Source organism: Marmota marmota, unplaced genomic scaffold, assembly GCF_001458135.2.
Source record: "Marmota marmota marmota unplaced genomic scaffold, marMar, whole genome shotgun sequence".
Lineage (NCBI taxonomy): Eukaryota > Metazoa > Chordata > Mammalia > Rodentia > Sciuridae > Marmota > Marmota marmota.
This window is the reverse complement of record NW_026000016.1, coordinates 47483155-47496759: the sequence shown is the minus strand read 5'-3', so window position 1 is coordinate 47496759 and position 13605 is coordinate 47483155. Positions and strand designations below refer to the sequence as shown.

Genomic DNA, 13605 nt, shown 5'->3' with positions numbered 1-13605 from the left:
TGGGGACCCAGTCTGTCTGTCTCTCGGAAGGCCAGGAGGGGAGAGTAGAAACAGAGACGAGAAGAGTCCCGGAGTCCTTAAGGGCAGCATTGACCACAGCAACAGCCGCCTGCCAGGTGGACTCTGGTTGTTTGGCTTTTGCCTGCAAATGTAGCAGGGTGCCATGGCAACCACTGGAGCAGGCCGGCCGCGGAGGCCTTCAAGGTCACAGTGATTCCGGGTAACCAGGCCCTCCACGGAGGGTGCTAATGGAGGACATGGGGAAAATGCGCACCTAGACACAGGGGTGGTCAGAGCTGGCCAGTAGGAAGTCCTGAGTGTCATCTGCAGGGGCAGGTGGTCGTGGACACGACCCGCCAGTGTGTTAGATAGCAGTGCCCCTGCCTCCTTGTCCTCTCCGAGGCACCTCTAAAGCTGAGGGCAGAATTGACCACTGAAGTCCATTTTTTTTCTAGCCTCCTGGGGCCTTGATGTCACAGCATGTTGACTGGTATTGCAGTGATGAACAGGGAGTGACTGGGAGAAGGTCCCCAGGTATACTCTTTGTCCTGCAGGGTCTGGCCACTGTGTGCACGGACACCCTCCCGCTGCCTGTGCTGATAAAACATTCCTGTCCCTCCAGGGTTCCAGGAGGGACGCGGGTGGGCTGGGGGGGCTATGCAGGCACAGCCCTGCTCCTTGACAGAGCCGAGCCCCTCCTCCTCTCCTGTCACCGCCACTCCAGGCTAACTGGCATCTGCCCTCCTGGATCAGCACCAAGTTCTGGGCTCCACCCCGGGTCCCTTCCTAGACCCTCTGCCAGAGCTCCAGGGAAAGGACTTCGGAACCTGGCCTCCAAGAGAGGCAGGGAGGGAACAGAAAGCACGCTCGTGGCCCACACTTCCTGGTAAGGACCAGGACACACTGTTCCCAGCCTCTGCAACCCACCTGACCCCGTCCTCTCATGGGACGGGGGTGGGGCTCCAGTCAGCCTAAGAGTACACACAGGGCCTGGCCTGTGATGGTCTGTCTCAGCAGCTGGAGTGAGGACAGAGGTACCCAGAGTACCTTTGGCAGGGATTCCTGTGAACCTCACAAGGCCACAGAGGACCCAGTAGGGAAGCAAATGGAACTCGGGACTGTGAGGGACAGTCCCCAGGAGACTTCTGGGGTCTGGTTTGGAAGAGAGGGAGGGTGGAGATGGCCACTGGAAATGGAGTTGAGCTCTCCCTGGTGACCACTAGGGGGCCCCCTCTTCCCACTTGTCCCCTGCTGTTTCTACCAGGAGCTTGGAGGCTGGGCTTGCCCCAGGGTAAGGCTGGTGGGGAGGGGCAGAAGGGCAAAGCTCTGAGGGATGCCCCCAGACCCAATGACCAGGACCTTAGTTCTTGGGGAATCTTCATGCCCACACCTTCCCAGGTTTGTGGCCCTTGAACCCACCACACCTCCCCCACCCCACTCCCCAATTTGGAAACCCCTCTTCCAGTATTCAAGCCTCTCTGCTTCAATGCTTCCTGTGTTTGGAAGTCCATTCTACTTTTGAACATCTTTGTTGGAAAGTTATTTTGTAAAACTAAAATAGTGATCCTTGAATCTGGGCCCAACTCCAATCCTGTGAGCTACATAGAATATTACACTCTCGCACAGCCAGCAGCTTTAAAGAGGCCATCTTGTTCTTTCTGCCTTGTCCTTTTGACCACTCTCGGAGGGCATGTCCACCAAGATCCCTCCAGTCTTCCTCCATGCCAAGTGCCTGCTTCCAGGCCCCTCCAGATGACAGTGGCATTTTCTAGTGAGAGTCCAGGACTGTGTGGCCTCACCTCTTCCCTTGTTAATCCAGCCCAAGTCTCTCTCTCACAAGAATGGCCATTGAGCTTTGCTGCTTCCATTCCTTATTGATGGGATTGAATTTTTCAAACTTGGGCCTCAGACACACTAGGCAAACATCATCTCCAAGTTCCAGCCCTACTTTTTTTTTTTTTTTTTTTTTTTTTGTACTGAGGATTGAACTCAGGGGCACTCGACCAATGAGCCACATCCCCAGCCCTCTTTTGCATTTTATTTAGAGACAGGGTCTCACTGAATTGCTTAGTGCCTCCCTGTTGCTTAGGCTGGCTTTGAACTCGTGATCCTCCTGCTTCAGGCCTCCCAAGCCACTGGGATTACAGGTCTGCTCCACCGCCAGCCCTAACCTTTTAACTGCAAGAGTTATCTTTTCAATAGATCCTCATCAATAAGCATTTTGAAGAGTTTCAGTCATGGCCCTTTCAGGGCTCTGTATTTCTCCTTTAAAGCATAAAGTCATAGATAAGAGTCCTGAAGCATGTTATTAGAGACCCTGCTTCTTTCATCAGTATGGAGAGGGCTCATTGATGGGCTTCCAGGTGTCTATGAGTGAGCCCTTTCTAGACAAGAATCCACAGCTTGCTTTAGATTCTCAAAGAGCCCGTTCTCCAAGAGTGAGTAAGAACCAAGAAGTTTAATCCTACTGTTTTCAGATGAGGTCGATGAGGCCTAAGTGACTCCCCCACCGCTCCTCCTGTGGCTAGTTCTGGGGAGACCCCTGTCTCATGACTGTGATTACAGAGTTCCTACCAAGTGCCTTCCTCCTGGGGACCTGGGCAGGCACCCTCCTGGAGCAGGGGCCCTGCTTCCTCATTTACAGTATCTCCCAGCCCTGGGCCTGGAGTGCCCTTAAGTGACCACCAGGGGGCAGCAGCATCCGGGGCTGGCTGCACATTTAGGAATTCTGGACTTATGCCAGCCTCCCTCTACCCGGGTGCAAGGACCAGATTCTGAAATGGTCTGTCTTTATTATGCCATCAGAAAACAAATGTGCTGGTTAAGTTACTCATCGTTATCTTATTAACAAAATAAAGCACTATCTATGTTTACAGTCATAAAAAAGAAACAGCCTGGAGAGACTGGGGGTGATGGGGAGGCAGGCACCAGACTCCACCTCTGGCCCTGTGGGATTAGAGTCACCACCCTGATCCTAGGGCTGTTCCAGCTCTTTGGAGTTAGGTGCCAATGGGATTTGATTTTCTCAGGGAAATAACTTGTGAAGCTGAACAGGGGCTGAGACCTGTTCCCTAGAACCGAGGATCAGGGAGAGGATCAGACGGGGAGTGGCAGGCCTGGATGCCACCCACCCACCACCCACCCAGTGCTCATGAGGGAGGATGGGGACCATCTGCTCTGGGGCCCCCCTCCAGGGCCTCTGCCACTGACCATCAGTCCTCCTGGCCCCACTCCTGGAACACAGGCTGGGCCCCGGGGCTGGGGCATCAGGACAAAGCCTTTGGAGGAGGAGGCACATTCTCATGCTGCTGGGAGCTAAAAATGGCTCCGTGGGAATCGACTGGCAGAGTCGGAGGGAGAGAAGACGCAGGCAGGAAGTCAGGGAGGCCGCTGGCCCAGGGCAATCCAGGGGCCTACAGAGACCCAGAGAATTCAGGGGGGCCTGGGGGTGGGGTGGGGCTCAGGGATGGAGAAAAGGAGAGAAAGAGGGCTTTGTAGCAAGACAAGGACAGAGAAATGCACACAGGACACACGGAACCTGAGACACCCAGACAAAGAGGTAGCAATTTGGGGACGAAGAGAAGCACAGAGGAGGCCCCCAGAGAAGCAAGAGTGGCATGGAAGAGACATCTGCAGGAACTCAGCAGCAGTGCCTGGCACCTAGCGGGCACTCAATAAATATCTTGTGCAATGACTGAACAGCGAAAATGCACGGGTCTGCGCACGCGCTCACACACAGCAGCCAGAGGCACAATGGGCTTAGCAGAGATAAAGACGCGAGGGACAGTCAGACCTGTTTGCACAAAGTACAAAGTGATCCTGGTGACAGAGGAGTGATCTAGGGGAGTGTGGGAGGGGGTGTTGGTCCCATGGTGGCTGGTCCAGCCAGGACAAGAATGGGAACAAAGCATGTGACCCAGGGAGACAGGTGTATAGCTGCCAAACCCCCAGGTGGGTAGACCTGCAAGAGAAAAGGGTCATCCAGTGTCCCTGGCCATCAGCCCCAAGAGCCAAGGAGCTCAGCCAGCTCGGTTCATCAGCGCCATGCAAGCCCCACCCCTGAGGCCGACAGCTCCTCAGGTGTGCCGAAGGTGTGGTGGGAAGAGGAATGTATCTACAAGTGCACGGCTTTGCCCATCTCCAGACATACCCAAGTCCAAGTACCAACAGAGTTCAGGCCGGCGGGCTGTGCCCATTGGGTTGGGGCCAAGGTCTTCCCCAGTGAGGAAGGGGCCAGGCCCAGCCAGCTGGGATCAGTCCGTGAGCACCACCAACTCCCCGTCACTCTTCTCTTCACCCTCCGAGTCCTCGTCCTCGCTGTACCGGTACATCTCGCCATCAGCCACCGAGTGCCTGTCATCTGTGCTCTCACCCTCCTCCCTGAGGCTGCAGGTATTGACGATGACAGGCATGTTGGGGTCCAGGCTGTGGGGGACACAGTGCTCCACCAGGGGCTGTGCCAGGGGCATGCCCGCTGCCCGAGGGTATAGGACGTCTGAGGAGCTCATCTGCACCTGGCCGGCCTGTGGGCTGAGATGGAGGAGAGGCGTGGTTACAGGTGCACCCTCCTTTCCACTCCAAACCCAGCTCCCCAACACCTGGTATTAAGTCAAGGGTGCAGCTCAGGGGTAGGACTTGCACACTCCCACTCCACCCCCTCTTGGCTATGTGACTCATGTACCCTGGCCCCTGGTCTGCTTTCCAATGGCCACATTCACTGTCAGCCAAGGCCTGCACAGATTCAGAGCCACGGGGTGCTCAACAGGTACATTTCTTGGGGAACTCTCTGTGGATCCAGTTTTGGGAAACTATATTCTAAATGCCCGAGGGGGATTTAAATCCATCCAGGTGGTCTTGGCCCAGTCAGGAATCTTTCTGTGGGATGAACTTTTGACGCCTCCACAGAACTACAGGCACCTCCCTCCAGGGGCGTGTGGCCAGTCCTCCACAGTCACACACAGCCACACACCTGTAGCGTCAGCCATGAAGTGCCCACCACATTGCACATGGTCACTCTCCATCTCCCCTAAAGTCACGCACATAGACCCAACCACACACGGATGACACCAGGCACACACTGGACAGACATGCAGCGCCCCCACCACTCACAAAAGCCAGCCACACATCCACATCCTGCCTCTCACAGTCACTCACACACCGTCACTGGCTGCCCGGGGTGGGCCTGCTCACGGGATCACGTAGCTCTGACGGGCATCCTGGCGCCGGGTCCTCATCAGGGCCTTGTACTCGCCCACGCGCAGCCGCTTGCCCTCCACGATGCAGGTGCGCTTGGGCCGAGGCTTGTACTTGTAGTCGGGGTACTTCTCCAGGTGCTGCCGGCTCAACCGCGCCTGCTCCTCATAATAGGGCTGCTTCTCCTGGTTGGTCATGGACTTCCAGCGGGAGCCTGGCCCAGACCCCAGGGGGAGGCGGTCAGAGCTGGGCCCTGCACTTAGCAAGAACCCAGCCCAACGTGGATGCTCTTTGGACGATGAACAAATGAATCAATGAAGATGATGTGTAGAGGGGTTTCCAACAGCCAGATTAGGACTCAGCACCTACCCACACGCCACATAACCCAGCAACTTCCAGGAGGAAGTCGGTAATGCCTCATACGCATTAATAAGGGAGCAGCCACCCCAGGCTATCAACAATTCAGATGAGTGCCCAGCTCAGGACAACACCTGGTATTAAGTCAAGGGAGCAGCTCAGGGGTAGCACTTGCCTAGCATGTGCAAGGGCCTGGCTTCAATCCTCAGCAACACACACACACACACACACACCCTTGGCAGGGTGTGGTGGCACACATCTGTAACTTCAACTACTAGGGAGGCTGAGGCAGGAGGATAGCAAGTTTGAGGCCAGCCTGAGCAACTCAGCAAGACTTTGTCTCATAAAAATAAAAAGAGCTGTAGATGTAAGTCGGTCTTTGAATACCCTTGGGTTCATTCCCTAGTGTTCTTAAAAAGAAACCCAAAAAACCTGTTGTCTCAGACAAGATACCTACGTTGACATTAGTGGGGACTCAGTCTTAAAAGCAACTGTCTTCTTCCAACCCCATCTGCCCTGCCCTGCATCCCTCCTTGGCCTCCAAACAGAATGTGTAATTCAAAAAATCTTTATATGCATAGCCCAAGAATACTGATCTCTCCTGTCTTCTGCCACCACCAGTTTCAGGGATGTGGGTAAATAGTAGAATAGGTTAGGGACAGACCTGGGGGGCCAAAGAATACATATACATATTGTATACAATACATATACATACACACACTCTCTCACTCACACACAAACACACACGCTGCTTGAGTTCTTAGCGGGAAGCACTATCAGAAGAGCCCTACATGGTTCAAGACCCCAGGACCCAGCTGCCCCCATATCTAGACTCCCACACCTCCAATAATAGTCCACTGGGGTTCATCGTGGTGTGGAATGTCACCGAGCAAGCCTCGAGTAGACCCAGCTGACTCCAGCAACCAGGCCCTGCTGCGCTATGTTCCCTGGAGCCCCGCGCTCCCCACGAGGCCCACTCCCTGGCCCTTACCAAGGATCTTGCTGATGCTGGAGTTGTGCATATCCGGGAAGGCTTGGAGGATCTTTCTCCTCTCATCCTTGGCCCACACCATGAAGGCATTCATGGGTCTCTTGATGTGACTGCTATTCCGAGACTCAGGGAAGTGGCGCGAGCCTGGGGGACAGGGGGACAGTCAGCAGGGCAACCCGTCTGGGGCTGGCAAAGTGACATGCCCTGTGTGACCACCAGGGGGCGCTGAGGAGGCTCCCAGCAAGGCAGGAGCAGAGAGGCACCTCAGGCCTGAGCCCAAGGACAGAGTCAGGAGGAAACCAGAGCTCCTGCGGTCACAAGACGCAGGGAAGCAGACCCAAAGATAGAGATACCAGGGGACACAAGAGGCACACTCGCCTGGAAGGACCCAAGAAGGCACAGCAAGGGAGAGAAGGGATCAGAGACAGACACAAACCCGGCGGGACACATCCGTGGGCCCCCCTGCCCCCCTGCCCAGTGCCGGAGCCCTCACCGTCCACGTCGCAGCTCAGCATGGCTTCTTCCAGCGGGTGCACACAGCTCTCCTCCAGTCGCTCCTTGGCTGGAGAGGAGTCCAGGCTGAGGAGGTCCTGAGGTGGACAGGAACAACTTGTACCTCAGTCCCCTTGGTGTCCCGCCTCTCCTCTCCCTGCCCGTCCTTTTGGTGGCCTCGGATTCTGCATCTTTTACCTGGGACCCTGTCCGCTCCAGCCCTCAGGGACAGGCGAGTGGGGCCCATACCTTGAGAAAGGGGGTGCTGGGGGAGCTTTCCAAGGCCCCACTGTGGCTGTGCAACAGCTGTCGAGCATCCTGGATGGCTTTGGTGACAGCGTCCCCTTCACCAAGGAAGCCTATAAGACGGAGAGGAGGAGAAGGAGGAGAAGCTGGGGAGTCGTCCAGTTTGAGGCCGGGCTCCTGGGAGCTACCCGGTGAGTGATTCCCCTGCCCTCCGTGGGGCTGCTCCAGGCACAGCCACCTACACTGGCTGCCGGGCAGTGTCAACAGATCGGACACAAGACTAGGACGCTCGGATTGTGTGGCTCAGCAGCCTGAGTCCAGGGCTGGAGTGCCCGGACAGACAGGATGGGGAGGTGGACAGGAGGAAAGGGGTTTTCTAAACTCCTTGTTTTAAAAAATTGGAATCAGAGCGGAAAGAGACATGGCCAAGGTCACATCCAGCCCTCTGGCTCTCCCCTGAGAGAGTGGATGGCAGAGCTCACCCAGAGGCAGACTCGGGGGGCTGGATTGCAGGTCCCTTGTGGGGGCCCCATGGCTGGGGGGACGGGGCCCGCAGTTGCCCATCTTCAGGCTGGGGGAGCTGGAGGCGCTGGGCAGCTCAGGAGCCTTGGGCTTCGCTGTGAGGTTCAAGGGCTGGGAGGGCTCCTGGGGGAGATCCAGATGGTCAGGTGAGAGACACCAAAGGAGACCCCTTGGGGACACCAAGGGACAGAGACACAGAGGGAAAGTGAGACGAGCATACCCAGGCAGACAAGGAGAAGGACCAAGAAGAGAGAGAAGTGCAGGGTGAACAAGAGCAAAAACAGGCGGAGGGCGGTACCTGCAGGGGGTGGTGGGCGGCCATGGGCCCCGGCCTCTTCACCACCGGGGCAGGGGGGCTGTGCAGCAGCTGCAGCGGGTACTCCACTGTGGAAAAGGCGGCAGGGAGAAAAGTCCTGGATGAGCACAGAACAGCGGACACCTGCTTGACGAGGCCCCCGCACCACAGGCAGGCAAGGCTCGGAGCTGGCCCAGTTGGTCCCAACCACTGCCCCCAGCTCCAAAGCACTGCTGGGGACCACCTCTCCCCTCCTGCCCCACTGCCCTCGCACACTAACTGGCATTCATCCTGGGCCTGCCCTTCCCAACCCACTCCAAAGAGTTTCCACTGGCCAGGTGTGATGGCTCATGCCTGTCATCCCAGCAGCTCGGGAGGCTGAAGAAGGAGGATCATGAGTTCAAAGCCAGCCTCAGCAACTTAGTGAGGTCCTAAGCAACTCAGTGAGGTCCTAAGTAACTCAGTGAGACCCTGTCTCTAAATAAAATACAAAATAGGGCTGGGGATGTGGCTCAGTGGTTAAGCACCCTTGGGTTCAATTCTCAGCACCAAGAGAAAAAAAAAAAAAGAAAGAAAGAAAAAGAAACTGAGGTCTTCTAAGACCTTCCATGACTTGCCCACAGAGCTATTAAACAGCAGCACCAGGATTTGAACCCAGGCCCTGTAGACTCTACAGCCCCACCTCCTCCCTCTCCTCAGTGCTCCTTTCTACCTACCCACCCTCCCTCACTCTCCATCAATTAGGCCCTGCCAGGCCCGTGTCAAGGAGGTGGAGAGATAAGCCCTGTGTACAAATCACTAACCACATGGCAGGTGGTGAGAGATAAGGCCCCCAGGTGGCATATCAGGGGACTTTGTTCCAGCTAGTGTGACTAGAGCAGGCTTCCCAGGGCAGTTGATGTGAGCTAGGACCTTCAGGATGGGCAGGGTTCAGGGAGGTAGATATGGGGTGGTGGGGACACGTGGGGAGTGAAACCAGACACAAGGTGAGATCAGGTCCAAAGCCTGAGAGTGTCAAGCTTGGGTATTTGAACTCTGTGCTGCAGACCACAGGGCACCGCCCGAGGCTTGTGGAACAGGGAGGGGGCAGCAGCGGGGGCCGGCAGGGCAGCTGTTCACACTCCTGAAGCAGCCATGGGCAGCAAGTCTGCCCTGCCCCCATAGCTCACCTGGTCAGTGCCTTCCACGCCCTTACCACCCACAGCCCGTGCCAACACATTCACCACTCAAGTCTACCCCCGCTCCGGCAAAATAAACCCCAGACCCCAAGCCCCCCTTCACTGCCCTCCCTAGGCATGCCCCACCCCCATCAGGCACTCCCTTAGCTCCACCCCTGCACCCTGGGCCTCTGTCTGGCCGCCCTCCTCCTGGGCTCTCTCCCTCCTCCTGGGCAGCTCCCAACTTCACACTTGCCCATCCACCCCTTACCCCAGTACCTCTTCCTCAGCCAACCTCCCCAGGCCCCTGATGATAGATTGGTATCCTCTGTCTCTCCTCAGACTGAATTCCTTGAGCTCAAAGTTCATATGTCATCACCACCAACAGCACAGTGCTGGATGCATGGTCACTGTACTGAGTTTCAGTGCAGGAGTGACAGGGTAAAGACAGGGATCGGAGTGTGAAGGCAGAAATGGTGGCCATGGCCACTAGAACCCGGCAGATGCTGAACTGAACCTCAGTTAAGATTCAAGATATTGCTGGCACAGTGGTGCACCCCTGTAATCCCAGCAGCTTGGGAGGCTGAGGCAGGAGGATCACGAGTTCAAAGCCACCTCAGCAACAGGGAGGCACTAAGCAACTCAGTGAGACCCTGTCTCTAAATAAAATACAAAATGGGGCTGGGGATGTGGCTCAGTGGTTAAGCACCCCTGAGTTCAATCCTCGCCCCCCCCCCAAAAGATATTAATATTCAGGCATAATAAATGTACCAGAGTGGGGAGGCAGACACAGAGAGCTGCCTCACCTTACATCTGGAAAGCCCTCGACCGTTTTCAATACACAATTTCCTTTTCATTCTCCCAACAATGTTCAGAAAGGAGGAATTACTCTTCCACTGCACAGATCCCAAACTGAGGCCCAGAAAGTCCACAGAATAAATTAATAGAAGACACAGGTTCCAAGGCTCCTTCCCTGACCTTAGGACAAGCCGGTCACAGTGGCAGACCCTCCCTCCCACACTCACCTGGTTTGCAGGGGATGGGCTGAATGGGCAAAGCTAGCTGGGAGTCAGGGGTGACAGGTAGAGGCTGGTGGCTTGGAGGGAAAGCTGGGATCATGACGTAAGGCATGTTGACCTGCTGAAGGCAAAGAAACCTTGTGTGAGCCCCTGGGGCCCAAAGAGCTACTCAGCTGTGGTCAGCCTGGGACACAGAGGATGGACCCATGCATGAGAGAGGCATAAGGCATAGGACAGGGACAGTCTTCAAAAGAACCCATCTGACGCCATGTTCCTATCTCTCTGCTCTTGAGTTTCGGCTGGGGAGGACACCCCCCTCCTTCAAACAGGGAATGCAACCAGGGAGGAGGCTTGAGGGGAAACAAGGGCCCTGGTCAGGGTTCAGGACCAGGCCGGATCCTGCTCCGTGCAACTCTTGCCTGGCCTACATCCCCTGTCCCCAACCCCAGCCCCTCGCCCTTACCTGGATCTGCTGCTGGAGGAGGTTGATCTTATGCTGCTGTTGAATCAGCTGCTGCTGCTGCTTGGCGATCTGTGGGGGGGAAGAGCAGGCAAGAGGGCCATGGACACCAGCCCTGGGCACCCAACCCCGAGCCTGCCCTGCACTAGAGGCCAAGACAGAGCAGAGTAGCCCGGCCTTCCCGCAGAGCACAGAGACGGAGCAGGAGCACAGCCCCCGCAGCAGGCCTGCCCCCAGCGCCTCCCCCCGCTGCCCCGGGCCTCGGCCACACCTGCTCCTGCTGCTGCCGGGCCAGCTCCATCTGCTGCTGCTGCTTCTCAAAGAGCATGGCTGCCATGTTCTTTTGCTCCGAGTGGGCTGTCAGGAGCTGGTCCCGCAGGGTGGACAGCTGGTGGATCATGACCAGAAGCTGCAGCTCCTTCTCTGCCAGGCTCTCTTGGGTCCCTGCTCCTCAGTGAAACAACCACCGTGCAGAGTTTTTGTTAGTTCATCCATCTACCCATCCACCCGTCCACTCAGCCATCTGACATTTACTGAGCAATTACTACATCCCAGGATGCGATCAGTCGAGTTACTAACTTCTAGGCACGTTAGAGCAGTTTTTAAATCTATAAATGGGCACAAGAACTGTGAGATTTGAATGAGTTCATGCATGGAAACCTCTCCGTCTAGGATTTGGTACGTGGTCCTCCCATTTAGCTTGCTTCCGGCCCTCCCATTTAGCTAATGTTGGGTATGGCAGTTTGTTCCAAAGTACCAAGCTGCAGACCGCTTGCACCAGAATCACTCGGGGTACCACGGCAAAATTCAGATGCCCACGCCCCCGCCTGTTAGGGTTCTCTTTCAGTAGCCCGGGCATCTGCATTGGTTTTAAGCTCCTTCTGTAGGTGTGATCAACCACACTGGAAAAATGGTCACTCAAAGAAACCCCAACAGCTGCCCTTTAATAACACTCATTTCCTCAGGGAGGTTGGCAGTGAAAGGGACCTTTCTGCTCCTTGTGGAGGTAGACCTGGGAAAATGGAGTGACAGGGCCTGAAGTCACCAGCATCTCTGACAAGAGCCTGAACTCATACCCGCTCCAGCCAGACCCGTTGCTTGAGGGCTCCCAGGGGAGGGACGGTGATGACCCTGAAGAACGGGCAGGAGCCATGTGGCATGGGCCAGGTATGAGGGGACCCAGAAGCACAAGAACTGCCCAACACACCACGGCCAGCCCACAAGAGCAAAAAGGGCTCAACCCGCCCGCCCTGCCGCCCCCACAGGCCCTCACCTTTGACATCTTTGGTTTCCACCGAGCTCCTTCCCAGAAACCTCTCCTTCCAGTCACTGGACAGCAGTTTCTCGATGGCGGGCACCACTGGAAGACACCCGGGATGAGCAGCGTCTTCCCAGCGCCCTGACCCGAGCCCCCTGCCCCTGGGGCAGGCGTCTTACCCTCCTGTAAATTGCGGTTGAAGTCCAGCTTCTCCTGGCTTCCAGAAGCAGCCTCAGAGGCTCCGGGTCTCTTGGGCTCTGGGGACCCGTCACGCTCTGGAGAACTACAGTCCTGTAAGACACCCTGAATTGTCACTGCTGCCCCCAAGAGAAGAGGGGACAAAGTCTGGGGAGGGCTGAGCATCCCAGCATGTCTACTAGGAGGGAACCTGAGCCCTGCAGCTCCACGGGACGGGACCTCGCACCGCTGCTCACACTTCGCCTGAGAGGGACAAAGGAAGGACCTGGGTTTCGGTCCAGGCTTGGTGACTCACAAGTGATCCCACAAAGTCCTGAAATTCCCTCTTCTGAAAGCGGAAATACTAACACCTCCCCTGGCAGGGGACTGTCTGGGGATCGAGGGTGTCAAAGCATGAGAATGAGGGTCGCCATCACAGCCAAGGACCTGTGCCCCCTCTTAATTACTGCCCCCTGTGCACACCTGCTGCTCCCACCTGGCTCCTTCCAGCCAGGGCCCCAGCCCTCCTGAAGGACACGCCCCTCCTCTTCCCACTGAGGTCCTCCCCATCCTCGAAGGCCCAGGAGGTCTTCTCGGGTCACCACCCCCAAATCAAATACCTCCTCATTTTCACTCATTCGTTCAGCTTTTATTTATTCCCTTTTTATGTCTCCTGTGTGGACTCACAGATGTCTTTTTTTGGGGGGGATGCCAGGGATTGAACCCAGGGGCTCTTAACCACTGTCACCAAAGTCTTAAGAAGTGTAAGAATCCACACTGAACATGTCATTCCGTTCCCTCATTTTAAGGATGAGGAATTATATGGCATTTTAACCGTGATTTGAGCTCTGTACTTGGGTAATCAGGCCAATTATCTGAAACCATATGAAAAAGATACTGGACACTCCTGAGCCCAGTGTTCAGTGTGCATATACTACCTCTGCAGCTGGTTCTCAGGAGCAAGGACTGGGCCACCCGTGAGTGAGCAGTCACCATAGGATAGGGAGGAGAGTCTACGCCCTGCTCTGGTTTCCGGCCTCACACTGAACTTAGCAGCCCCTCCCTGCCCACCGGAGCAACAGCTTGCCCTAGGATGCCCACTTCTGCCTGCTGTGCTGCCCAGCCAGGGGATGTGTCCATGCTTGCCCAGCCTTGCAGACAGGCTGGGGATAGCAGGTAAAGCTACAGGGGTGGGGCGGGAACGCGGACCCAGGAGCCCCTGGGGAAAGTGCTGGGCACCTGAGCTGAAGTGTGGGGGTCAGCAGCATCCTGGGGGTCCCGGGATGGGTCGGTGGGCTGGGGTTCAGCTGTAGTGGCCGAACTCTGGGGGGCCTCGTGGCAAGACTCCTTCTTCTCCTCTGACTTGATGGTACAGTTCACCATGGTGCCAGCGCCATCCAGGGCCAGCTGGGCAGAGATGGGGCTCCTCATGGACATC

At 56.3% G+C, this 13605-nt stretch overlaps 1 protein-coding gene across 5 annotated transcripts; it reads right to left on the bottom strand.

Moving 5' to 3' along the window:
- Positions 1-2772: 2772 nt before the first annotated feature.
- Sox13 (SRY-box transcription factor 13) lies at positions 2773-13605 on the bottom strand. Of its 5 annotated transcripts, none has more exons than XM_015483893.2 (13): positions 13407-13605; positions 12170-12281; positions 12006-12092; positions 11004-11176; positions 10736-10804; positions 10279-10393; positions 8100-8185; positions 7762-7924; positions 7283-7392; positions 7035-7131; positions 6542-6685; positions 5159-5407; positions 2773-4530 (listed from the first exon to the last, which is right to left on the bottom strand). In XM_015483893.2, the coding sequence occupies exons 1-12, from the start codon at positions 13602-13604 to the stop codon at positions 5187-5189; spliced, it is 1575 nt and encodes a 524-aa protein (XP_015339379.1). In that variant the 5' UTR covers position 13605; the 3' UTR covers positions 2773-4530; positions 5159-5186. The 5 variants fall into 5 exon arrangements, with proteins under 5 accessions (XP_015339379.1, XP_015339376.1, XP_015339378.1 ...); XM_015483890.2 differs by having other exon boundaries at positions 5191-5407; XM_015483892.2 differs by having other exon boundaries at positions 2773-4523; positions 5191-5407.

What these genes read in the sequence shown, in the direction of transcription:
- Sox13 (XM_015483890.2), bottom strand. Translation starts at nt 13,604, where the DNA reads ATGTCCATGAGGAGCCCCATCTCTGCCCAGCTGGCCCTGGATGGCGCT. An exon ending in ACCCCCACACTTCAGCTCAG is followed by an intron (nt 12,282 to 13,406) that starts GTGCCCAGCACT and finishes GGTGTCTTACAG; the next exon opens with GACTGTAGTTCTCCAGAGCG. An exon ending in CCAGCACCCCCTTTCTCAAG is followed by an intron (nt 7,132 to 7,282) that starts GTATGGGCCCCA and finishes TGTCCACCTCAG; the next exon opens with GACCTCCTCAGCCTGGACTC.